At 43.0% G+C, this 25,514-nt stretch overlaps 1 protein-coding gene across 1 annotated transcript in view; it reads left to right on the forward strand.

Annotated features, from left to right (window-relative positions):
* The window catches only part of anapc1 (anaphase promoting complex subunit 1), a 53,096-nt gene that overhangs the window by 9,425 nt on the left and 18,157 nt on the right, over window positions 1–25,514 (forward strand). Inside the window, exons 11-28 of the mRNA XM_069179868.1 lie at window positions 46–141; window positions 1,087–1,177; window positions 1,669–1,734; window positions 2,374–2,511; window positions 3,931–4,071; window positions 4,674–4,734; window positions 6,814–7,001; window positions 9,235–9,309; window positions 10,894–11,159; window positions 13,047–13,138; window positions 14,813–14,961; window positions 17,557–17,635; window positions 18,712–18,751; window positions 19,275–19,348; window positions 20,815–20,993; window positions 21,598–21,824; window positions 22,843–22,961; window positions 25,210–25,481. Coding sequence (XP_069035969.1) covers window positions 46–141; window positions 1,087–1,177; window positions 1,669–1,734; window positions 2,374–2,511; window positions 3,931–4,071; window positions 4,674–4,734; window positions 6,814–7,001; window positions 9,235–9,309; window positions 10,894–11,159; window positions 13,047–13,138; window positions 14,813–14,961; window positions 17,557–17,635; window positions 18,712–18,751; window positions 19,275–19,348; window positions 20,815–20,993; window positions 21,598–21,824; window positions 22,843–22,961; window positions 25,210–25,481 — 2,353 coding nt within the window. The remainder of the gene's footprint in view (window positions 1–45; window positions 142–1,086; window positions 1,178–1,668; window positions 1,735–2,373; window positions 2,512–3,930; window positions 4,072–4,673; window positions 4,735–6,813; window positions 7,002–9,234; window positions 9,310–10,893; window positions 11,160–13,046; window positions 13,139–14,812; window positions 14,962–17,556; window positions 17,636–18,711; window positions 18,752–19,274; window positions 19,349–20,814; window positions 20,994–21,597; window positions 21,825–22,842; window positions 22,962–25,209; window positions 25,482–25,514) is intronic.

Raw genomic sequence — 25,514 nt, forward strand, 5'->3', positions numbered from 1 at the left:
GTGGGTCTCTTGTAACATACAATGTTTAACCCTTGGATGTCCCAGGGAGAAGAGCTGCCAAGCAACAAAGGTGTTCACCACAACTGACCTCTGTGATCACAGGTTTCTGTGCTTCCTGGTGGAATCCCAGCAGCAGCTGAGGTAAGTCGGCTCCCACTTCTGTGTGGATCTCCATGGATCTCCATGCTGTACGCTGTAAGAATTGTGCCGATCTCCTCGCACCTGTGCCTTCTCACTCCGGCACTGTAGTCAAAGAAAATCTCATGGTGCCTCTCGAGAAGCTTAGCTGTTGAACGCTCAGGTTGAGCTTTCCGGTCGCGGGTTCGAGCCCAGTTCATTTCACTGGCTGACGGTGACCAGGCTTCTCTAGGCAGAGATGCACAACTGGATAGGGTGGGATTAGTCAACTAGGGTTATCTCGGTTGGTGGCAACACTGAGACCCCTGTGGCATGCAGTCGTTGGGTGCTGTCAGTGAGGGACGCGCCTCTCTTCCAATCAGTGCAGTGATCCTGGTGACATGTTACAAGACGATTGGCTGGAAGATGGGCATCTGGGAGGAATCTGCCTACACTTCCTTATTCTCCCCTGAGTGAAAATCATGAGGATTGTAACTACAGGCTGAGACATGAAAAACATACAACATACCAAAAATAAATGGGCGATTCCAATGTGGAAAAAAAAATGCTAATGAATTTGATAGACAAAACAGTATTGATTATAACCAGCCTCATGTTTCTTGCGGATACAAAGACATCATTGCAGGCTGCGATCAGGGAGTTGTTGTGCCTGCTTTCTAGTGGACTTCCATGAGTAAACGTAATGAACCAGAAAAGGTGGTGGAATTGTGTCTTGTTAAGCTTCTGAATGAGTTGATTAAATCAGTCTCTCACAGACAGTAGCAGACTCATGACACATAAATGATGCCAGTCAGCACTGCTTCAAAATGTAACATTTTATATCCGGAAGATATTTTAAGATTTAAATGTATTTAATTGTCTTATTTTGTTAAAAATGTTTTTTAAGGCTATGTACATACCAAGTCTTAAAAACTGGCACTTTAACGCTTAACTTGGCTGTTGTTGCAGGTGTGTAAAATTCATTGAGAGCAATGACTCGTCTCAATTGATATTTGTTTCTGTCACCACAATCCCTGCGAAAGATGCGGCCCCACTAGAGGTAATTCATTTCAACTGATATTAATTAAAATATTGAGGGTTAAGGAACGGACTGTTTTTTCAAAGTGTAGCACTAGAGGGTTGAAAAGTTCTCTTTTCCTCTTTGCACATCAGAGCAAAGATTCTAGAACTGTACAAAGTGTTAGTGACGTTACAACTTCTAGTATTGGACGTAAAGTACACAGATGTTGAAATACCATTATAATTTATAAATGGCTTTACTGTGATTTTCCTTTCCTGGCCTGGAAGTTCTTAACTTGGTTAGAATATTCAGCAGTAGAATTTGGGCCTTCTTGAAGTGAGAGTGTGCCATTTCACTCTCTGCCCTGACTAAAGATATGTTACAGGCAATGAAATTTTGCTTTTGTTTCCCATGTTCTGCAGACTGCAGTTTGCCTCTGATCATTTGCTTTCTTGGATAACCTTCTTTTGCATTTTATAAAATGGAAAATTATTCATAGCTAATCCGGTCTGGCTTGTTTTCTTCAACAGAATATCAGTGCCATGCTGGTCCTGGAAACCAATGGGAGTCTGGTTTTGTACACTGGAATCTCCCGGGTATGTTTTTTTAAATCTGATAATTGCACTTTAGCTTCAGAGGGTAGGAGAGTGGGTTTGTGGCCTTGCAGTTTCCATCAAGTGGAAGTGGTGCAGAATTTGCTTTAACGTGAACCCGCAGTATTAGGACTGAGTTTGGTAGGAAATAGACACACAAAGCGCTTGACTAAATAAACTAATCATATGAGCCATGAACAACTTTATGCAGCTGTTTCTTGTAGATATTTAATATGCTGCATCTGAGCATTCAAATTGTATTGCTTTGCCACTAGTCTCCTGTGTACTTACTGGTTTAGCTTTGAAGGTGAGTGTTGTACAATAGTTGGTATGTTATATCACGTATATAAAATAATCTATACACATTTTATCTTCCACTGCATAAAATCCCTGCATCTGCAATGTGTAGCAGCAATTTATACTAAGCATATTATTAAGATGCTGAGATTTTATCTATCTTTATGCCTTAAAACCAACTTTCGGTGGTTGTATTCATTATTTGCCCTGGGTGACAGCATCGGGCAACCCATACAATAACTGTGTATAAACAAGTGCAACTTGAAATTACCCCCTTTGTGTAAATAAAACAACAGCAAGGCAGTGAATGACGCCTTCCACCTGTGTTGCTGATCTCTTTCCTAGGTGGGGAAGGTGTATATTCCTGGGCTCCCAGCTCCTTCGTGCAGCTTGTCGAACCCCATGCCACGCCCAAGCACCCCACTGGACAGTATCAGCACCCCGGCCAGGTCTCTGAGCAGACACGTAGGCCGTCTGGATGAGGTGAGCGGTGTGTGTAGGGGGCACACTCCCCAAGCTCTTGTTCCGTTTGTAGTGCTTGCCAATGAGGATCTACCAAAAACCTTGTCTGAAAAAGTTTCCCAATAAGTGCTGGCCTGGGTGATAGATTGAAAGATGGGTGGGTAGATCTCAGACTAGGGTGAAAGTTTGCGGAGACGTTTGCTGAGAAGCCTGCATACTGCAGTGTTTTTTCTTTAACTTTTTTTTTTTCGGGGGAAGAAAAAAAATCAGAAGAGTTTTAAACTCTTGGTCTCAGTGCTCAATTCATTTTCTTGTGGTGACTCACTACCCTTAGAAACTCACCCGGAAAAGATCCAAGTAATTTGCTTTTCAATAAAGTAACGTCTGTGCTAGGCAGCTTAATTGCTGAGTGGTCTACTCTAGTGCGATTTTGAGTTTTGGGAACAAACCTCCCAATATGCTCATCAATTTTACAATTAGATCCCAATTACATCCTAAAAATTACAGGTGTTTTTAACCCCAGCCTTCATAAAGGGAGTCTGAATTACAACCCAATTATCGGGAAAATGTATCCTTTGTGTGGGGAAGCAGTATATCGCACATTGTGGGGAAAAAAAACCTTGATGGGCTTCATCTTAACCTTGGTAAAAGAAAACGCTGAGAGAAAAAAAAATAATTGGGCCAAATTATCTACCTTTCTACCCAATTTCTCAGGTTAGCACTGAAACAGAAGATCCTTGAAATAAATTTCCCATCCTGTTAAATCCCGGTAGAGCTGTTAGTTTTAATTAAAAAAGAAAAACAGTTTGAATTACCTTGGGGTAATCTGTTGAAAGTGTTTGTGAAGGTAGCCTTTAATATAATCCTAGTCCTTGTATTAAACTTCATATACATCTGCTTCATAACTTTTCATCTTGGTGTTCTTTTTTGGGTAATGCCTGCTGTCTTCAGCTAAAATCTAATCCATTTTAAGCACCATCAGAAAACGTACATGGTACTACAGTACAGATGAAATGGGTATACACAGTTTTGGAAGGTCAGGCTATCTATCTGTTTATTACTTTACAGGAATTGTGAACTGTGCAGTTTGTCAAACTACAATAAGAAAGATCTGTGAATCTGTGTTCTTAATTTCTGCCTTTAAGAGAAAAAATACAAACCTATTGTTTTGTTTCACAAAACAAATATTTTGTTTCATCATTTGAAAAAAAACCTGACCTGTACCGCAATACCCACTCTTCTTCCTTAATTTTCTGTCAGATTGCCAGTCATTGCTGTTATCGGGAATCTAGAATAACAAAGCCTAGCCTTTTTGAATGATGCAGTGACCAGAATGTGATTATATATATATAATATAGGAGTGGTTTTGATAAAACATCCTTGTGGCAACATTTGTACTAGCATTTGAGGTCAGTCAATTGTAAAAACCTTTTTTCTCAGGTTGTGATGCTTTCTCCTGTTTCTGAATTAAGAGGCTCTCCTAAGCATCATGAATCCTCCTTGTTGGATGACACTGCCTTTCAGCAGATAGGAGCTTATATTCATTCTCTTAGAGACCCTGTTCGCAATCGAGTTACTTTGGTAAGTAGCTCTGCATCCTTAAGCATAATTGATTCAGGGATTTCAGTGGGATGTTTAGGTGATTTGTTTCAACCATGTGAATAACCATCCAACCACAATGTCGAATACTAAGCAATGCTTAAAAATAATAGGATACATGAATCAGTGTTTTCACAGACCTTGATAAATTAAAACAGTTTGGAAAGATCAATGCTGATCCTAAAGCCAAGTTCAAAAACCCTTTCAAATGAAGATATCAAACCATCAGGGAGTTAAGTTCATATTGGTGTGTGCATCTTTGGGTGTTTGGGATCAGCTGTTAAATTAAGACTTTTTTTCTTTAGAATCTAAAGTAATGTATTAAGGTTTATATGAGAAGTTCGAGTTAAACTTGAACTATTGTTTCTATAGTGTTTAATTTTCAGCATATTTTCTGTAAGGTCTGATTTCTTTCTCTCATTAACAAGCATTTGTTGAAGCATTAAGTAGGAACTGCATTAAGCATTTACAAGCATGAAGTAGGAACTGCTACTTTTGATGTTCCTGTTTGGTGCCGTGTTGGTTCCCAGGGTGGCTCCTGTGCCCGGTTAGGCAAGTGACGTGAATTTGTTTTTCCTCTTTAGGAGATGAGTAATGGCTCAATGCTAAGGATAACCATTCCTGAGATGGCGACATCAGAACTGGGTAAAATATGTTAGTTTTAGTTTTTCAACAGAGTTGTTGTTGTTACATCAACGAGGTCTAGTAAAATCGCCCCTGTTTTTGGATCTTCTTTGGAAGATCTTACTGTCGGCGACTCGGTGAATGAGTTTCAACTAAATGTCACATTATTGTGAATTGTTGATGGTATGAATTACAGATTTAAATCCAGGCGTCTTGCCTAAGTTGACACATTTTTCCCTACCAATGCGGCAGACAATGCCTATTACTTCATTAAACTGATAGCGCTTCCCAGAATGGGTCCCACCTGCTGATTGAGAGCCAACCTGCGACAGCATTGTAAATATAGCAGCACGCCGCCAGTGTTCCCCACTTGCTTGCTCTCGGGGGCATCAATAAAGCTAAAAGCTGCTGGCTATAATAAGAAAGACCGATAAAATTGAAGCATAATTGCACGGAGTTCCTCTTCTGGAATTGCAGTGTTCTGGATTGCAGGGAACCCCTAGGTTACACTATTTTTTTTGTTTTTCAATAAATACATCGTATTCTTAATTCGTTTGGCTGCCTCCCCACCACCATACCTTGAGCACTTACAGTATGTATTATCTGTTCGATTAGTGTTATAATAAACTTGGACAGTAGTCAGTGTTAATGGATCTGTAGGTTCTGCACGTCATAGCAATTACTTTAAAAACCAGAGTGCTGCGGTTAATCTTTCAGTGCTGTATTGGTGTGTCTCTGGGCCTCTCTCCCCAGCCAGCAGGTTTCCTGAGCTCCAGTTGTGACGAACATGCTCTACATAAGTAATGAGCTGAGTTACAGGGCACCTGTGTCTGTCAAGGATATGAGAACCAAAATGCCTCAGATATTTAATCACTGCAGGCAAGCTGCTTTCTGCGTTTCTCTCTACTCATTGCTGCTGATCATAGACGGCAATTGTGTAATTATATCCCATGCACATTGTTTCCTGGCACCAGCGTTAAAGCACAGGAAGACTCTGTTTATGGAATTATTGAGAAGCACGTCAAAGGCAAATGTTTTCACTTTCTCTCATTAGTACCTCTTAATGGGTTTTCCTTAATTAGGAACTATTAGTTGTGATGTTCCTGTCTTCTGTCAGGATTAATCGTATGTAATTGCATCTCTTTGGATGACAAAATACAAAATGTGTTTGTTTCTAATGAGTCTGACACAGTAGTTATGTCCTGCCTCAAACTTTGTCCAATTTGTTTTGTCGTCATTTTTAAAGAACAGCAAAGTGTGGAAGGGTTAAACCATTATGTTATAATTGCTAGCATTTGCCGCTCCCTATTCACACATTAGTTTGTAATTGATAGAGAAGCTGTGGTTCATATGTTAAATGAGATGGCATTTAAGCCCCACCGACTGCCATTCAATTCATTAGCAAATTAATATTCTTCTGTTTGTGAAGCGATCGTACATTCTGATAAAGACAATCAGATCATCTTAGTTTGCAGAACCACTGAGTATATCTGTAAGCTGTATCACCCTGCAACTCTGAACTGGCAGCCCACTGAAGCTCAGCAGGTGTGAGCCTGGTCAGTACCTGGATGGGAGACCTCCTGGGAAAACACTAGAGTTGCTGCTGGATGAGGTGTTAGTGGGGCCAGTAGGGGGCGCTTACCCTGTGGTCTGAGTGATTCCTAATACTCCAGTATAGTGACTGGGACACTATGCTGTAAAACGGCGCTGTCCTTCAGATGAGACGCAAAACCCAAGGTCCAGGCACTCTCTGCTCATTAAAAATCCCAGAGTGTTTCTCGAAAAGAGTAAGGGTGTTACCCCATTGTCCTGGCCCGATTTCCCCTGACCTTTACCAATCACGGCCTCCTAATAATCCCCATTTCTGAACTGGCTTCATCATTCTGTTCTCCCCCCCACTGAGAGCTGGTGTGTGGTGAGTGTTCTGGCGCACTATGGCTGCCGTCACATCCTCCAGGTGGGGCTGCACACTGGTGGTGGTGAAGGAGAGTCCCCATTACCTGTAAAGCGCTTAGAGTGGAGTGTCCAGAAAAGTGCTGTATAAGTGTTTATTTTCCCGTTGTTCTGTATCCGAAGGTGACTCTTCTCTCTTTGCCCCAGTGAAAAAATGCCTGCTCGCAATCAAGTTCATCCTGCCTAAAGAGACGGCGGTGAAGGTGCTCGTTAAATGGTACAACATCCACAACGCACCGGGCGGCCCCAGCTCTCACTCCGAGTGGAACCTGTTTGTGACGTGCCTCATGACTCTGATGGGCTACAACACCGACAGGCTGGCGTGGATGCGCAGTGTGAGTGGTGCCCCCTTCTGCCCTGTCTGACGCACAGGGCAACCCGCACAAGCACATCCGTGTGCCCTGCGCTGCTGCAGCTGCTGCCTAGGGCAGCATGTTGGGTTTTAAACTTCATTAACATGAACATTAACATCACTTTATTAGCCACATACAATTTCTTGCATTAGGAATTTTGTATTTTCGCATACCCCAACTTGCTCTCCATGAGACACACAGACAGGGAGAGAAGCTTGGGGCCAGAGCGCAGGTCAGCTATTGTACAGCGCCCCTGGAGCAGCTGGGGTTAAGGGCCTTGCTCAGGGGCCCAGCGGAGTAGGATTCCTCTGCCGGCTGCGGGATTTGAACCAGCAACCTTCCAGCCACTGACGCAGATCCTGAGCCACAGAGCCACCGCTCCGCCCCTAAAAACGTGGCTCTGCCCTGTGTGAGGATCGAACTCGCAACCTTCAGATTATGAGACTGACATTCTACCTACTGCGCTAGCGAGGCTCGGCGCGATTCACTTCCTGGTCGCTCAACATCCCAGGACAGCAGCGCCGTGTGTCAGACCCCAGCCCCAGCACAATTAGGCTCGTCTCAATTTGGTGGAAGGCCCTGCCTTTTGGGGTTTCAAGTGTTTTCTTCATCAGAAAGATGACATTAAAATCTGCAAGTAGGAAATTAAGGTCTGGATCAGACCAACCAATGGGCTTAACACATCATTTCAAATTACACACACTTAAAGAGGGAAGAATTAAATTGGTTCCGCTCAGAACTGGCTGAGTTCAGTGATGTAATTCTCAACTGGGGTGATCTGAAAGCCACCAAGCATCTTCAGGAACAATGTGTTTAATCTCTGAACTGGCCTCCTCACATCAGCTTGCCTAGAAACTGAACATCTAGAAGGCAACCTGGAGTCGTAGTTTAGAGCTTTGGAACTTTTACCACATGCTCATGGTTCAAGCTTCCATTTTAGATTCATTTAATAAATAACTGGATGCTTAAAAACTGGCATCATAACTGCATACATAGAATCTTTTTGTTTTTGGCCTTTTCACTTTCATCTGTAACTCAGCATACTTGCAGGCAGGCTTGTAGCCCTTCAGCCCAACAGCAGTAATTGGGGAATATTTAGTCTGCTTTCCAAGTGCTGTTGAAAGCAATGCCAGGAGTCGTAAGGGCAATACGATGCATACGCACTGTATGTGTCTGTGCTGAGCAGAGGTAGCTGTCTTGTATGAAGTCATAAATAAAGGAAAAGTGCATTTCTGTATTTGTACTCATTAGAAAGGATGACGTTCTTCCTGTCTCTATAGCTCGGTAGGTTTGCCTGCACATCCCTGGTTTTTTCTGCATAGGCACAGCGAGAGAGGGTGAATGGTGAAGAGTGAGCTTGAGGAAATTCGTTCACATGGGAAACTGAGGTTTCTTCAGGATTTTTTAATTTAGGCAATTGCTTCTCCTTATAGAATTAACTGAAGGTTGCACAACCTGCATTTCCAATTTTCTGGAGGGGCCACATAGGCTGAATAGCCTTCTCTTGCTGGTAACCTTCCTGATGTTCTTCTGTCTGGGCAGAAAACCGATCTCGCTCTTCACAAGAGGTGGCTTAATCTTCGGTTGGTTTGAGGGTCTATGAGAGCAGCTTGTGCGAAATGTTTGTACTGATATTAGTAAAATAGATAATCTACCAGACCTGTGATAACGGTGTTTTTTATAACACAATTGAAACTGTGGTTTAACAGCTCTTTAGAAGGACGTTGCTTTTTTCTAGGACTTTTTTTTTTGTTTTGCCACTGGTTTCTGTGTCTTCAGTGCCTTCATTTTTCATACATAGCTGGATGTAGTTAATTTGTATTTGTTGCATCATGGAGAGAATAACATGTACTGAGAATGTTGCATCATGCAATAACTCTTTTTCATACTGCACAATATTTCATTACATTGGGTCTTTTTTAGCTTGTACAGACCCAATGATTTTGAATGTATCAAAAGGGGTCTGAATTAAAAGCAAGCTAATCCAGCATTGGTTCTGAATTGATTTGAGGAAACCATGATAACCAAGTCATGATAAAGTAGGTGGAAATATTAAAAAAGCTTATGACATCATGCACAGTCTTAAGAAAATGTTTTAACAGGGGAGAGAATCAGTGGTATGCATTTAAAAGTTACCCAAAACGTAGCTAGGAAGTGTTTAATTCTGAAGCTTGTGATTTTTTATTTCAGCCTCATTGTTTGAATTTCTTCACAGCTTGATTTTGAAGGATCTCTTTCCCCTGTGATTGCTCCAAAAAAAGCCCGGCCTTCAGAGATGGGATCAGACGATGTAAGACTTTTTTTTAAGTTTACTTTTTTAGGACATATATGATTAACATGCATCACAGTAGGCAGAGAATCTGTCTTGTAGGAAAAAAAGCACAATACTAGTAAGTTATGCTAAGAGTTATACGGTAAGTTATACACCTTGGAGTTGTTCAGGTGGAGTCTAAATTTAAGTACAAGAATTACTTACAATAAGCACTCCAGGGCCTTGTGGTAATCTACCAGTTTTATTTTTTATGTAGGGAAACAAAATATGTTATTTATAGACTCTTCCACTAATAGACTGGAGAACTTCACACTTATTGGGAAAATTGCATCAATCCATAAACATTTTTTAATTGGCAAATGTTTATATTGGGATGGGTTAGTGGAGTACCACAGGAGTCTCTGTTAGGACCACTGTTCTTTCTAAATTACATTCTGGTATAATAATAAACCTACCAGGTCTTCAGATTCTACCAAACTAGCACTGTTGGAAAACACTGTAAAAAGCTGCATAAGAAATTTAAAATCTAGCCCAATTTTAGACTTGGAGCAAAGTATGGATTGGGCCAACACCTGCAAAATTGAATGTCATTTTGACAGCTTGAGCGTGTTGCTTTGCAAATACTTTTACTCTTCTAGACTGAGGCAGGGAGCTGTTAAAAATGCTGAAGAATTAGGATATATAGTCAAAGGTGTAGATTTCAAAGTGAGGAATATTAAAAATGTACGGTTCACTAGTAAGACCTTATTTAGAATGTTCTGTTTAGTCATAGTTTTGTCATAATATCATAGTTTTGGCCACCATGAAACAAAAAGATTTTGCTGCTCTGGAATCAAGGGAAACTCGGCGAGAGACATTCCTGTGACCAAGGAATGTCCTTCACTGACAGATTTGCAGAATTGAATTTTTAGTTTTGAATACAAAAGACCCCTTTGAGGGGACCTGACCTCAACCATTCAGAGTTGCCAAAGGCACTGCCAACCACATGACTTTTTCAGAATTAACAGTGAAACATTGAAACACGATTGGAACATGAGGACATAGGTGGAAACTACATAGCAGTGCCTTTAATACCAAGAACAGGAGGCACACCTTTACCCAAATGGTTATGGGTTCTCTGGCATTGTTCAAGAGACAGCTGGATGAGTTCCTTGACTCCAATATACACTGAACAAGAAACTGACTTAGATGGATCCTCTTATTTGTCATCTTACAAGTCCAGTCTTATAAATCTTTTTCAGAGTTACAACACCTTTCCACCTAGCACATCAACTCTATATTAATCCTTAAGAGTTTTATTTCCTGCCATAAGCTAAATGTTTCCAGTTGGGAGAAATATCCATAGACAGAGTGGTACTGTACCTCTTTATATTGCCTCACTTTATTACTGCTGTGTTTGCTTAGTGATAACGCAGGACTTCGAGGCCCTGGGAGGGAGTGCTGGGATGTAAACTGGACAATCTCCCTAGTTTCCGAGTCCGAGTGATAAGTTCCAGGCTCCCGACGCCCAGCAGAATCCGATAGCAGCGCGGGCTGCTCCGCACGTGACCGCCATTGACACGCTCATCTCTTTTTTTTTTTTTTTTTTTGTCGCCTGCGAAGGACTGGGAGTATCAGATGAGCTCCGACTACCACCGGCAGCTGGAGTCGAGGCTCTTGGCTAGCGCGCTGTATTTGGATCCGCTCGGGGCCCTGCCGCCCAGCGAGGACCCCTCGCCCCCGCTCGGCCTCGACGCCACCGCCCCGCTCTTCGGCCACATCCCCGCCCTCTTCTTCGTCCTGCACCTGGTGTACGAGGAGCTGAAGCTGGACACCCTCATGCGGAAGGGCACGCGCTCACTTGTCCTCCTCCTACAGCAGCTGGCAAGGTAGTCATAATCAAAATATAAGTGTAAGCAATTATTACAGCGCTTTTCTGGAAACTCCACCCAAAGTGCTTTACAGGTAATGGGGACTCTCCTCCACCACCCCCAGTGTGTGGCTCCACCTGGATCATGCGATGGCAGCTATAGTGCCATCTATAGACTCATCACACACCAGCTGTCAGTGGGGAGGAGAACAGAGTGATGAAGCAAGTTTAGAGATGGGGATAATTAGGAGGCCTTAACTGATAAAGGCCATTGGGAAATTTGGCCTGGATGCTGGGATAACACCCCTACTCTATTCAAGAAATGACCTGGGGGTTTTAATGACCACAGAGAGTCAGGACCTTGGTTTTACATGTCATCCGACAGTGCCTTTTTTTTCCAGTATAGTGTCCCCATCACTATAATGGGGGCATTAGGACCCACACAGACCACCTACTGTCCCCTCAACACCTCTTCCAGCAGTAACCTTAGTTTGTCCCAGAAGGTCTCCCACCCAGGTACTGACCGGCTGAGCTTCAGTGGGTTGTCAGTTGCGAACATTCAGTGTGGTATGGCTGCTCGCCACGACAGTAAGGTAACTGCACTGCTCCCATGGGAAAAAAACGACGCGCCTCTTTAGACATCACTGGGAAAGGGGGCCCGTGTCCAAATATACACTTAGTCTTGGGGTCTTAAGCCCTTCGTATGTGTGTTCTCGCTCAAGTCTGCAAGGGCCCAGGGTGTCCTATTTCTAAATCTGTGTTTCACAGGGGCGCTCGTGAGTGCTTTTAATGCGCCCTTGTCTGAAGTCCGCATCGGAGCGACTCCATTGAAAGGAATCGCCCCCAATTCCTCATGGAACGGTGACATTACACCAAAGGGTGTCCCTTTACCTTTTTTATAGCGATGCTCCTCGAATCCTCGTCACAGAAGCGCGGACTGGAAGGAAGGGCTCAGGGCGCAGTGTGAGAACTGGGGCTTAGCTGTGTAGCTGGTAGTTAGCTGTATAGCTGACGGGAGATGCAACAGTCATTTGAATAATGTGATGAACCGCGACACTTTTACTCGTCACTGACTGTTTTGTGTCATCGGGTATTCTGGTTGGCATCCTCCCACCCTTCCAGAGCTATTCACCTGCACTTCAGCCCGATGAACGCTTCCTACACTGTTACAGGAAAGCGAAAGAAGTGAAAAGCAGAAAGCGAGAGGTCGTTGGACGTGCAAAACATTAATGAGAAACCTCCCGTTTCAGTAGGCATATGACACATGCCTCGTCTGAATGGGAAATAATACAGCTTGCGTTCCAACTGTGAAAACGGCAGGAGGACTGTAGCAGAGCTGTAGAAAAGGAAACCTTGCAACGATAACCTGATCGCCTCTCATTAAAACTCCTGAAGGAGCCCTACTGCCGAATGCTATAGTGACGACTGTCCAAAGCTCAATGCTCAAGGAGATAAATTGCAACGATCTCTGCCAAACTGAATGCCAGGCTCCCCGTAGGTTTACAAACCAGATGGCAGAAGGGTTTTTAATGCCCATTTCTGTCTTGCAAATAAGCTAGAATAACAACCAGCACAATTACAATGGGAAGAGGAGGTAAACCGGTTTAAATGCCAGTCCTTCAGTGTTTTAATACTACTCATGCAGGCCGTCTGGGTGTCTGTGTTATAGTGAATAACTAACCATAGTATCTGGTTGACGAATTCTAACATCTCTTATCCATTCTGAACCAACTGGTTTTAAGTTGTTTGAGGTTATAGACGATACAAACACAGCCAGATTGCAATGATCTACATTATGTGTATTAAAGTCATATAAAAATAGGAATCCTGCAGGCAGAGGACTGTGCATTTTTGCTTTCTCACTCTGCCCATTTTGGTGTGCTAATCCTTCTTTTTTTGGTCATAGGGATCTGCACTTGGAAGAGTATATTGATTTCTATTGGCGTGATTACCCCTCCTTCATTAGAACCTTTAAAGAAGTGTGTGTGATTGACCAAGGTAAGCGCTGATTATGAGGTGAGAGTGTGCACAGGGTTTCACGTATTTTCCCTAGTAATGCCCCATGACCTTCTGTCACTTCTCTAAATGCGTTTTTAGATGTTATCTGTGATGAGCTCAATCGCATGTATTGAAATACTGGCTGTCTCAACAGCAGTTAATGCTGCAAGGTACACTTCATAATTTCCCCTTCTTGTAATTCACTGCCATTGTTTCCTTCAAACTGATTGTTTTGGTGAAGCTGGTTCCAGGTATATTGGGACTATTTCATTGTAACAGTAGTGCAAGAAGTTACAAGCCACCTCTAGTGCACCTGTAGGTGTGGGGGGAATGAGGTTGGGCAGGCAAGCTCTTCCAACACAGCCACCCGTCAGAGCTTTTCTTGTTTGACTGCTGTGTTCTCCATAATGCCTTGCGGGGGGGTTGCACAGATCGGGGGGGCAGCAAAAGTTATACTTTTACTAATAACTACAGAGGTCATTTTCTGTGCTGCAGGAAGCTTGAATGCATCCAAGACAGAACTGGACAGGTGCTCAGGGTGCTGGCCCACCTTTGTCCCTTTTCTTATGACATGTCAGAAAATTCATTTTTCTGAATAAAATATTTCCACAAGAATAACAGAGGTTGCAAATGAGAGGTTGGCCATTATTAATGGTAGAAGTAGTAATAATTCCTTACACTTATATAGCGCTTTTCTGGACACTCAACTCAAAGTGCTTTACAGGTAATGGGGATCCCCTCCACCACCACCAGTGTGCAGCCCCACCTGGGTGATGTGACAACAGCCATAGTGCACCAGTACGCTCCCCACACACCAGCTCTCAGTGGGGAAGAGAGCAGAGTAATGAAGCCAGTTCAGAGATGGGGGGTTATTCGGAGGCCATGATTGATAAAGTTCAGGGGGAAATTTGGCCAAGACAGCAAACAGCCCTGCTCTTTTCAAGAAACACACTGGGATTTTTAATGACCACAGAGAGTCAGGACCTCAGTTTTATGTTATAGACGGGCGCCCGCCGGTGGCTAAGGATCTGCGCCTGTGGCTGGAAGGTTGGCGGAATCCTTCCCTGCTGGGGCCCTGAGCAAGGCCCTTAACCCCAGCTGCTCCAGGGGCGCTGTACAATGGCTGACCCTGTGCTCTGACCCCAAGCTTCTCTCCCTGTCTGTGTGTCTCATGGAGAGCAAGCTGGGGTATACGAAAAGGTGAATTTCTAATGCAAGAAATTGTATAGGGCTAATAGAGTGATCTTATCTCTTATCTTATCTGATCTGAAGGACGGCGCCTATTTACAATTGATTGTCCCCGTCACCATGCTGGGGCATTAGGACCCACACAGAATGTAGGCTGAGCGCTCCACTAACACCTCTTCCAGCAGCAGCCTTAGTTTTCCCATCCAGGTACTGACCAGGCTCACACCTGCTGAGCTTCAGTGTGCTGCCAGTTGTGAGTTGCAGGGTGCTAATGTCCACAGGCCATAGTAGCTAATGCACCCAAGGATCTCATTCAGCTGTTTCTTGAAAGTCATTTGAAATCCTCAGTTTCTAACGAAGGCAATAAGCTCATGAAGACACTTTGCCCCGATCTCTAGGAAACTCCAACTCCGCCTTGCTAAGAACTCCAAGAAAGTGGCCGTGGTTGAAGTTCCTGTTGCCTGTTTTTCTTTCCTGCTCTCGTAGCTCAGATTGGCCAGATGAATAAGCCATCCTTCTTCACCTCCGAGCCCCCGTCTGTGCTGAGGTGGCTGAGCTCCTGTTTGAAGAGCGAGGAAGTCTTGCCTTTCCCATATTTACCTGGCATCTGTGAAAGAACAAAGCTGCTTGTTTTGGTATGTACTCTTTTTTGTTTATAGTGCTTGACTATTAGAGCCGCCGTTATTGAGTTAGTGTTGTAATTGAATTAGTGGGAATTAGTGTGCCTGCATCTCATGTGCCGCCTGTGGATGTAAACACGTTTCCTTCGAATTGACTTGCTACTGCTTGCAAAGGTGAATGACCATGACACATACAAGAGGTATCAGTACCTAACAGTTAAATATATTTGGATCGCATACAGGACACAATTGTATGTCTTACCCTGAAAAAATCGAGAGTTAATCTGTTTTGTTTGAGCTACGCGGTTTAAGTTTCAATCCATCATCCTTTCCAGCAGAAATGCATTCTAATGGTAATGAGCACGTGCAGCTGTACAGACACCCGAAGAAGGCTCGGCAGCCGAAACGTTTTCTTTTCTTCCCTTTTCAGCATGGAATAAACCTGTACTTGTTCCCGTGTGAACAGATGTGCACAATGTACTGTCAGTGTTGGACATGGTGGTCCTGATTGTATTCAGCATGAGATTCTTTAACATACTGTACATGGACGTCGATACTCATGGAGGTGTGAGAAAATAAATCCATAGAGATAGTTATGTTCTGGCAGGTTCACCAGGTGACAGTGCCACAATTTCGAAAAGCTGACCTGAAGCATGAGAAAAGTATACCACACAAAAAAGCCAGCAGGGCAACAATGGTAAAAAGTACAAGACACATTGTTTGAACATTTCCTCAGTTTTGGGTGTTCCACATAATATTATTATAGAAATATAGGATAAGTGTAGATCTATAGAATCTTTCCTCTTGCTGTGGTCACTGAATGATAGTCTCATTAACAAGTTTTGCTTTGGCATAAGTATATTAGTATGATTTCTGTACTTTAAAAAAATATCAAAAACTAGGATTTTGCAGAGATGTATTCTTCTGAGTACAGAATGCTTAAGCTAATGGGCAAACATTTTTTTTTTACATTTTCAGAGATTGAGTTATGAAATCAGTTCTTGGTTTGCACAAGAATCAAAGATAAAATATCTTGATTTCCTTACTGTGCTCATACCTAGTTCATTGGTTCTCTTCTTAAATTGCAATAATCTGTTTTTATTCATGAATATTGCAATGTATTCATATTCCCACCTGTATAAAATAGTGGAAAAAGACATCTTTACAAGACTTCTTTACAAGACTGAATACCATCACTTAATTAAACCAAGTTGAATGTTTTTCTGTTTTATTTCTCTTTAAGTTCCAGTAAGTTAAAAAGCAAACTCAACTGTTTATTTTTATATCAAAGAGCTAACCTAACTATATTGAATACTTCAGTGCTGGTTCCTTTATTTTTTCCAGGTAGCAGTGGAATTTGGGGAGTTGTCAGTCATGTTAAGTGACTGCTGTGTTTTATTTCAGTCACAGCTGGAGGGAGAATGTGCTAAATGAAATGGCCATTTCGAGTTGTGTGCTGGGGTTTTATAATTAAGCTTTTGAAAGCACTGACTGATTCATACTAAGGGACATGCTGCAGATGACTAAACTCAGCAGTGTCTCCTTGTATCAAGCTAAATGAAATGACGTGCCTGCCATAGAAAAGCTGACCTTGTATCTCATAAAAAGCGGCATCTTTTTTTTCTTTATTGAAATGCTCTGGGGTATCATTTTTATAAGGTTAGCCTATTTACCTAACCAAGGAAAACTGAATTAGCAAGTATAACAAATAATAGTTTAGCTTAGCCATTGGTGCTCCTCTGAATAGTAAAGGAATGGTGGTACAGGCAATTTAGGTGTCAAATTGTGGACCTTTAAAATATTATCCAAAACGACCTTCAATGTAAACATGTTTTTGGCTTGGACTGATCTTCAACCTGAAAACCTGATGTATGTAAACTTCCGAATTGAGGTGCTCTTCCATGTATTTGCTTGGACATCCTCTTTCCGATGTTGTTTGGCACATGGGCGTGACCTGGGGCTGCGCTCTGATGTGGACGCTGGACACGCAAACGTCATGGCTCAGTACCTCCACAGAGCTGCGCCTTGACGCCGCACCTGATGGGAGGAGATTGGATCCTGAACCTAAAAGCAGATATCTGAATCAGTCAGAGGTCTGACTTTCTGTGCTTCAGCTCCATTGAAAGGCTGCTCTTTCTTTTCTTAACTTGAAATAGCCCAGTTTCAACACATTTAGGACTCTTGCCACTACGAACTAAATAAGTCTTATCTTAGTAGCAATAAATTAACAGGAAAACAATATTCTTTTCTTTCGCTGCCTTCTGATGATTTTGCTTTCTCCCATCTTTTTTAAACGCTTTTGGTTTCAGAGGCATCCATCGCGTTTAATGTAAATTTAATGTAATGTACATGTACAAATTATTTTTACAGTAAAGGACATTTTCTAACCCTTCCATCTTCAGTTCATTTTACTTTGTTTGAGATGTACATTTTTAAAAAAACAAATCTGACTCCGTATGCCTGTTTCTAGCAGGTCAAAGGATGTCAACACATGGCTAACAGTGTGACGTGCTCCTGTTATTTGTAGAAACTGGTTTTCAGTGTGCTGCTGAGGTGCATGCTTGTGCTTTGGGGATTGCAGGCTGTCATATTGTTCACTTTCCTCTGCAGAGCTTTGCTTTGTACATTGTCGGGGATGACAGCGCCGTTTCCAGTGAAGTTTCCAAATACTTGTTGAGAATCTCAGCAGGTAGGAATCCCTCTGGGAAGCTTCCTATGAGCAAGGTGTGCTGCCACTCTCAAATGAGTGAATTAGAAGGAGATTGTTGACTCTCACCTGCTTTGAAGGAAAGCGACACATTTGTAATGCATGTTCGTGAACCTGTAGCCCAGAGTTTTTGGGCAATTATTAAAAAGAAACCCCCGTCCTTCCCCATAGAATCTAAAAAAGCACACATTCCAACAAATTCTAAATATATTATGCTACATAGTGTTTGTCAGCATCTCTTCCAGTGTGAAGTTTATGTTAATATATGGAATGCTGTAAGAACAAGAAATCTTAATACTATTAGGCAATGTACTTTGTTTTCCCCTTACTATAATGACTGATGTCCTGAGGTTATTGATTAGGCTGTGTCACAGGAATACTGTGGAACTGCGGGATCTGATCTCCCACGAGCCCTGGTACATTTGTGTCGATTGCTGTCGTATTGCAACTACTGTAGTGGCTTTTTTCAAATGCTCTCAGATATTCCCTATTTTTGACAGGCTTTTAACAAATTGTCCCCAGCCTTAGGATTGTGGGGCTGTAGAGATCACAACCTTATTATCACATTTTCTGTCCTCCTCTTGGAGGTGATAAACTCCTAAAACAAAAACGTTCAGATATCATGAAATGATGAATTCTCACATCTGTTCAGAACAAGAAGGCTTCCATTAGCCCGAGCAGATGTTTAATTATCAGACGGAGAGTTTCCGAGTCGTGAGTGAGCCAGCATTAGTCTTAGGAATGAGTAAGTGGTACCGATAGCCTGTGCCAGCAAGCTAAAGTATTTAATTATTTTCCATATGTGCAATACATATTTTACATTTCCTTTATTGTGAGACAAAGTAGAAACATCTGCACACCTTTTCAAACAAATAATAGATGCATAGAAGAAAAAATGCATAGATCCCAACTGAAGAAACTCCCACACACTCTTTTGGAAATATTAATTTTGGAGATCCTGTATCACTGCTGAAGCTGCTGCCTTCTTGGTTGTATGGCCTTTCCAAAAACCTTTTTTCTAATGCAAATACATATTATGCGTATTTTTCTCTCCACAGGACAGAAGAAAAATCCTAATGAACAGACAGCAAATAAAAGGTAACTTGATTAGTAACTGACCTGGTCACTATGATACCATTGTAGAGATAGCAGCAAGTGAAAAGTTTTTACAAGATACCAAACCATTTGTATTTCAATAAAGGCAGTGCTGAGACTCTTTGATGTAAGTGTTTTCTGCAATATCCTGGCCTTGATAAGCAGAATTGCATATTCATTATTTACTTAATGCTAGAACTGCATAACGTTTGGCCGTACGTCCTAAAATCATGATTTTTTTTTTAAAGTTCCAATGCTAACGTGAATGTTTCCCTCAATTTAATTACTTTCAAGCCCATTTCTGTCAACAGAAAAAAAAATTAAATGTCACCAGCTGCTTGGCAATTAATGTGCAGCTTTGTATGATACGAGAACAGCCTGACACTACAATGTGGCACTGTCAGTAAGCTGCAAGTCATAGGTGATTCATTCCTTCAGAAACTGGGCCTCGTCCTGTGAGCTCACTGTTTGTATGTGTAAGAGTTGAACGTTATTTCAGAGTGGATAACACACAGTTGTTTTCTAGGCTGAGCGGTTTGAGACTGAGTGCACCAAATTCCAGCCTGGCAGAAAAGCTTGTCATCTGGTTAGCATCTGCAGGTAAATAGTGTGGGGTTTTTTTCTGAAAATTCTCAAAGCGGAAAAGATATGCTTGTTTTAAAATAAATATTTTTAGCAAGGCAAGAACTCTTGGACTGGTCAGGTTCAACCCCCCAGAATTACAGCCCTTTGCCTTGTTGGCTTTTCTTAATTTTTGACGTGTGAAACCCTGTTGTGTTCTGAGGCACTTTATAAGATCACTTTATTAGCCATATATAATTTCTTGCATTAGGAATTTCTTTTCGCATACCCCAGCTTGCTCTCCATGAGACACACAGACAGGGAGAGAATCTAGCGGTCAGAGCGCAGGGTCAGGCATTTATACAGCACCCCTGCAGCTGCTGGGGTTAAGGGCGTTGCTCAGGGGCACAACGGAGTAGGATTCCTCTGCCGGCTGCGGGATTTGAACCGGCAACCTTCCAGCCACAGACGCAGATCCTGAGCCACAGAGCCACAGCACCTCCCCTTTAACTTGGTTCCTGCATTCTCACCTCTGCACTGCCATCCGAAACAGACAGTGTTACTTTCTGTAACACAGTGTGTTCTCGGTGTTTTTTTTCACCCTAGGACATACAGGTAATGCTGCACTGTCTTCAGAGTGACTCATGGGCTACAGGCTCTACAAATCTAATCAATTTATGACATTCCCATAGTGGCACAAACCGCATGTAGTTGATGGACTTTCTTTTTTCTCTTAATAGAGTGCAGCTGTTATATGGCAGTTGAAGCCATTCTTTTATTCGGTGTGCATCATTTTTTAACTAACACCTGCCCTGCTAGCCATGTTAAATTCTGAAATGCGCTGAATTTCTATAGAGTACAGAATAGGTGTGCTAATATTATACAGCTCTCAACCTGGACAAGTGTGTTGGCATTATTACCAGCTTGAGCTAGGGCATTATTCATGAAATATACATGAGTTCAAAATAACATTTTGGAGAAGCCAGTATATTCAAATACAAAATGTTTTTTTAATCATTTTTAATGTAGAATGAATGGCTTCCTGGTTCTTTCTGCTTATATTGAACAGCTCATACTTTGATGTATAAGTCAAAGGATGCATTCAAAATTTGAATCATGGTCTGTAAATTTGTTTCGACTGTTCAAAGTCCTCAAAAAAAAAAAGTATCGACAGTGTCAGCACAAAGGGCTTCTTCAGGATCACCAGTGAAATACAACCCACAGGACAAGATTGGAGACTAAGGGGAAGGGCATTTAACACTACGAGCAGGAGAGTTTGTGAGATTCTGGAAAGAGCTGCCCTGCCTCACTGATGAAGGGCAGTAGCCCGGCTTCTTCCAAGGAACGGATGCTTCGACTCACGCTGCCCCCACCCGCAAGAAATGATGATGAAATGATTATATTTTATAGTTTCTAAGCTATAAAACTAGAATTCACAAAGGCAATAGTTAGCACTTCACGCCGGTGACCGCAACAGATGGCTTGTTCTGTGGTTTTCTCTGTAGGTTTTACGCTCAAAGACCTGGAATCTGTTCCCTTTGGTGTCGCTCTTCCCGTCAGAGATGCCATATACCAGTGTCGCGAACAGCCGTCCTCGGAGTGGTCAGAAGACGTGTGCTTGCTGATTGGCCGGCAGGACCTGACCAAACAGGCACACGAGTTCACGCTGGCCAAAGGGAAATCGGTACGTTTGTGCCCTGGGCTTAGTAGTCAAGTGCAATGTGTGATCAGTGTGTGATGAATTACAGTAGGTGGCAGTAAATGAATAATCTTCGGGTGTGTTGACTGCAAGGATTGTTAAAAAGGCAGATGTTTGGAACCCACACATCTTTGTCATCGCCTCTGTTTGAAACTAATTTTAGGCCCTGAGCCAGGATAGCGATTCTTTTCCTTCGGCCTCGTGCAGCGCTGGGTTGTGACATCACTCCTATTAACTCTGCGCTTTGGAGACAACCTTAAAATGCCTGAATTGCTTGAAGTCATTATTGCATGCCCCCATGCCAACAGAGAAGGCGTTTCTGCTTTGGGCTAGAATACTTAATCTTCCATTTGAGAAAAACTGAATGATGCATTGTCTAAAAAATCCAGCAGTTAAAACCCTTTTGGTGCTATATAGATCTAAACATGTTGCCTTCACCTTCATCTTTGGCGATTCTCCTTGTGTCTTGAGATTTTTTTCTTTTGCTTGTGTTTACCTCTGTGCGTTTCCAAGGGGCTGTTTTCTTGGAAAGAGATGCCCTCCTCCTTTAAAAGTCATGATTTCCCAGCGTCCGTGTTTTGACTTTCAGACGGTTGGCCAGGGAATAACGCTCGACATGCCGTCTGCCAGCGAGGCAGAAGAGGAGGATGATGGGATGAATGACATGAACCACGAGGTGATGTCTCTGATCTGGAGCCAAGACCTGCGGGTGCAGGAAGTGAGGCGGCTGCTGCAGAGCTCCCGCCCCGTGAGGGTCAATGTGGTCCACCTGCCCGAAGTCAGCGACCACGAGTACATCGAAGAGAAGGAGAACAAGTGAGTGTGTCCCGGACCTCCGGCTTGGGGCGCTCAGTCCTGGGTGAAAACTGGAATCCAGGCACAATTATTCAGAATCTAGGCTAGCAGTGAGATGCAGATTCGAATAGCATGAACTTGAGATTCTATGGTGGTCTTGCAAGTGCAGACTGAAGTGGACCGTGCACATGCCTTGATCTGGGATGCTTCCGATGGTTCACCATGGTTTTTGTCTGGAGTGGGGGTACTTAGGGATTAGTAATTAAGGTAATTAGGTGCCAGTTTTCTTTTTTCCCCATTTTTATCATTCCATCCACCTCTGCAGCAGCTGGAGCCTAAACTAGCAAACGGCCGGAGATGGGACAACACTCAGTAGGGGTTGACAGACACTGACACATGCAGGGGAGCTTTAGAGTCGCCAGTTAACCTGAACAGTTATTCTTATTATCAAAGTAGCTCACCTTTCTAATTGAGAAGTCAGTCTACAATACACTGGTAGCAAAGCTGGCAAAATGCACTCCTGAACAGCAGTTTAAATAACTTCTCTCTGAAGTCATTAAAGTCTGGAGTCCAGTGTGTGTGGTGGGATGCCAGTGAGATTCTATGGTTGTGTATTTGTTACATTTAAGTGATAGAACTCTAGCGCTCCTATAGCTGTATCTATAGCTAGGCAACCAGATTGCCTAGACTGCAGAATGAGTACTTTAGAACTGTAGGTTATCTGCTGTCTGCATTAGCTTTTCATAGCAGGTTTTGCAGTATCTGCTCGCAAGTTGTCTAAATTAACTCACATCTGCTCACACACTTTATGTAGCTTTTGCACTCTGTAAATTGTTGTGGTTCAGCAATGGTTCTGTGTTGAAGTCATGAATGCTACATGGAAGTCTTTGGATACGTGTGTCAGCTAAATAACAATGATATGTATTCTAAGGGAAACCTATTTATGAAAAATGTGAGCATGAATGGGTTAAATGGCTGTGTTACAAAGCTTGAGGTTTTCCAGCTCTGTGCTATGATTGCTTATCTCTCTCTTTTCTAGGTTGCTGCAGCTGTGTCAGCGCACCATGGCCCTGCCTGTAGGGAGGGGGCTGTTTACGCTGTTTTCCCATCACCCTGTGCTAACAGAGCCCCTCCCAATCCCCAAACTCAATCTGACCGGTATGTGATTTTGTGTTTTGAAGAACACCCATCTTTATTTGTTGTCTGTGTTGCAGCTGTGACTTCTGAGGCAAGTGTTTTCACTAAATGAATAGACACAGGGTGGCTTGAGTAGGAGTGCAGAGAGTGCCACTCAAATAACTATTAGATCTGTGTAAAATCAGAAGAATGTGAATGTTGTGATTTCAATCTGCAGTCTGTTGTATTTGAAATGCATGTTCTTGCAAAAGAAAGACCAAAGCTCTTGGTCTCCTTAGAGACCAGTCACATTCTCCAACACACACACCGGATTCGGCAAGCCCTCCCAGCTGCCTCACTCATTATCCCTGATTAGCAATTTAAGCCTCTGCTCTCCGCTGATTGGAGATCGTCTTGTTTACTGGTGGTCTTGATCGGTCCTGCTCCAGTTTGCAGTCTCGGCCTGTTTACAAGTGGTCTTGGTCGGTCCTGCTCCAGTTTGCAGTCTCGGCCTGTTTACAGGTTGCTTTGGTCGGTCCTGCTCCGGTTTCCAGTCTCGGCCTGTTTACAGGTGGCCTTGGTCGGTCCTGCTCCAGTTTCCAGTCTCGGCCTGTTTACCGGTGGTCTTGGTCGGTCCTGCTCCAGTTCTCAGTCTCGGCCTGTTTACAGGTGGTCTTGGTCGGTCCTGCTCCAGTTTGCAGTCTCGGCCTGTTTACCGGTGGCCTTGGTCGGTCCTGCTCCAGTTCCCAGTCTCCTATCAGCCTGGCTCCAGCTGCCTCTGTCTGCTTTTTCACCAGCCCTTGCCTAGGAGGCTTTGGGTGTTTCAGCCATATCTCACCTCTTCAGCTATAACAACCTCTCTTATAGTCAGTGTACAGCCTCTACAATAAATAAGCCTGAACCATGCAGATGTGAACCAAATGTTTGCTTTGCTGTGTACCTTACCTTCTTTGTTCCTCAAAACTCTCCTGGTTGTTTCCCTGTTTGGCATGTCCTAACAATGAATAAATACATCCAGACTTAGTGTTCTTAAACATTTGCTCACTACTCTGCAGAAGCATAGTATGTAGTCAGATTGCATCTCTTTGTACTGGAGAAAGTTTTTGAACTGGATCACAGCAAAGCAAACTTGAGTCTTTCACAAGTGTACGATGTGGTTGCTTCGTTTAATTCGATTGTTGCCTGTTTCTCGTCTTAATATTCAGACATCCGGTTTGCGTTGTGCTGTAATCATCTCATTTGGGTTTTTTTTCCCCCAGTATGTAGCTGTTGTTGAGGTCATTCCAGATGCTCTGGCCAGACCTGACCGATCTTTATAGAGAATGTAGCTAGAAGCACAGGCTTATCAAATGGGAGAAGGGAGGAGAAAGCATCTGGTTCAATGTGTAAACAGGATACCAGTGCCAGAATTCATCACTTAACATTTCTGTAAATAACTGCTCAACAGATGTTGTGTTGTCGAGCTGTTCAAGTACTTCAAAGGCTATGATCCTTTGGTTGCAGTTCCATGTTCATTGCTTTGCTGTGTACAGTACCTGACTGGTCCCTGCAGTTTGACTGTGACAAACTGGGCTTGTTAAATTTACAAAACATCAACCGTGAGATCAATATTCGGTATCAGGTCCTGTCACCAATTTGCTATGCAAGCCGGGTATAAAGATTAATAATAATTTCATCCCCAATAATCAGGACATACTGAGCGCAACACAGCATGTGTGTTCTTGGTTTCTCAGATACAGCCTGGTAATAATGACCAAACAGAAGCCGTAAACAAGAAAAGCTATTATTTTAATAAATTACTATAATACAAAACAGTTTCATTACTGTTATTTAGAGATATTACAATTCTGTGAGTATCGGAGGCCTGCCTTCTACAGATATAGATCTCTACCTGGCAACAGAGAGACTCTTAAGAATGAAAGAGTGAAGAAAAGAGTGTGTTATCCAATTAAAAGATCCTGTGCAAGGCGAATCATTCTCTTTAGCAGATGTTGAGTGAACAGGAACTTTTTCCCCATTGCTCTCAAGGTGCCAAATAGAGACCTTTTGATAGGAAATTCAACATGTGACTACTCCTCACACGCAACAGTAGACAAGACTGCTTAGTCCTGCATTATACCAGCTGTGAGGTTGTAATGCTCCTTAAGGGTGCAGAATGGTACTGATTTGGTCAGGATGCTTATCCCTGTATCTAGATGCAAGAACAAGACCTGCAGATAACATTGTTGATATTAACTAAGAGCCCAGAGTCCAAAGGAGTTTGTGAAACACTACTGTGGTTGTTTTGCAGGTCGAGGCCCGCCCAGGAATACCACCGTAGATCTCAACAGCGGCAACATTGACGTCCCTCCCAACATGACCAGCTGGTCCAGCTTCCACAACGGCGTGGCAGCTGGCCTGAAGATCGCCCCGGCCTCCCAGGTGGACTCTGCCTGGATAGCCTACAACAAGCCCAAGAACTCGGAGCTGGCCAATGAATACGCCGGCTTCCTCATGGCTCTGGGCCTCAACGGGCACCTGACCAAGCTGGCCACCCTCAACATCCATGACTACCTCAGCAAGGTCAGAGAGCCTCCCGGTGCCACGCCTGGCCAA

Source organism: Lepisosteus oculatus, chromosome 17 (assembly GCF_040954835.1).
Source record: "Lepisosteus oculatus isolate fLepOcu1 chromosome 17, fLepOcu1.hap2, whole genome shotgun sequence".
NCBI lineage: Eukaryota > Metazoa > Chordata > Actinopteri > Semionotiformes > Lepisosteidae > Lepisosteus > Lepisosteus oculatus.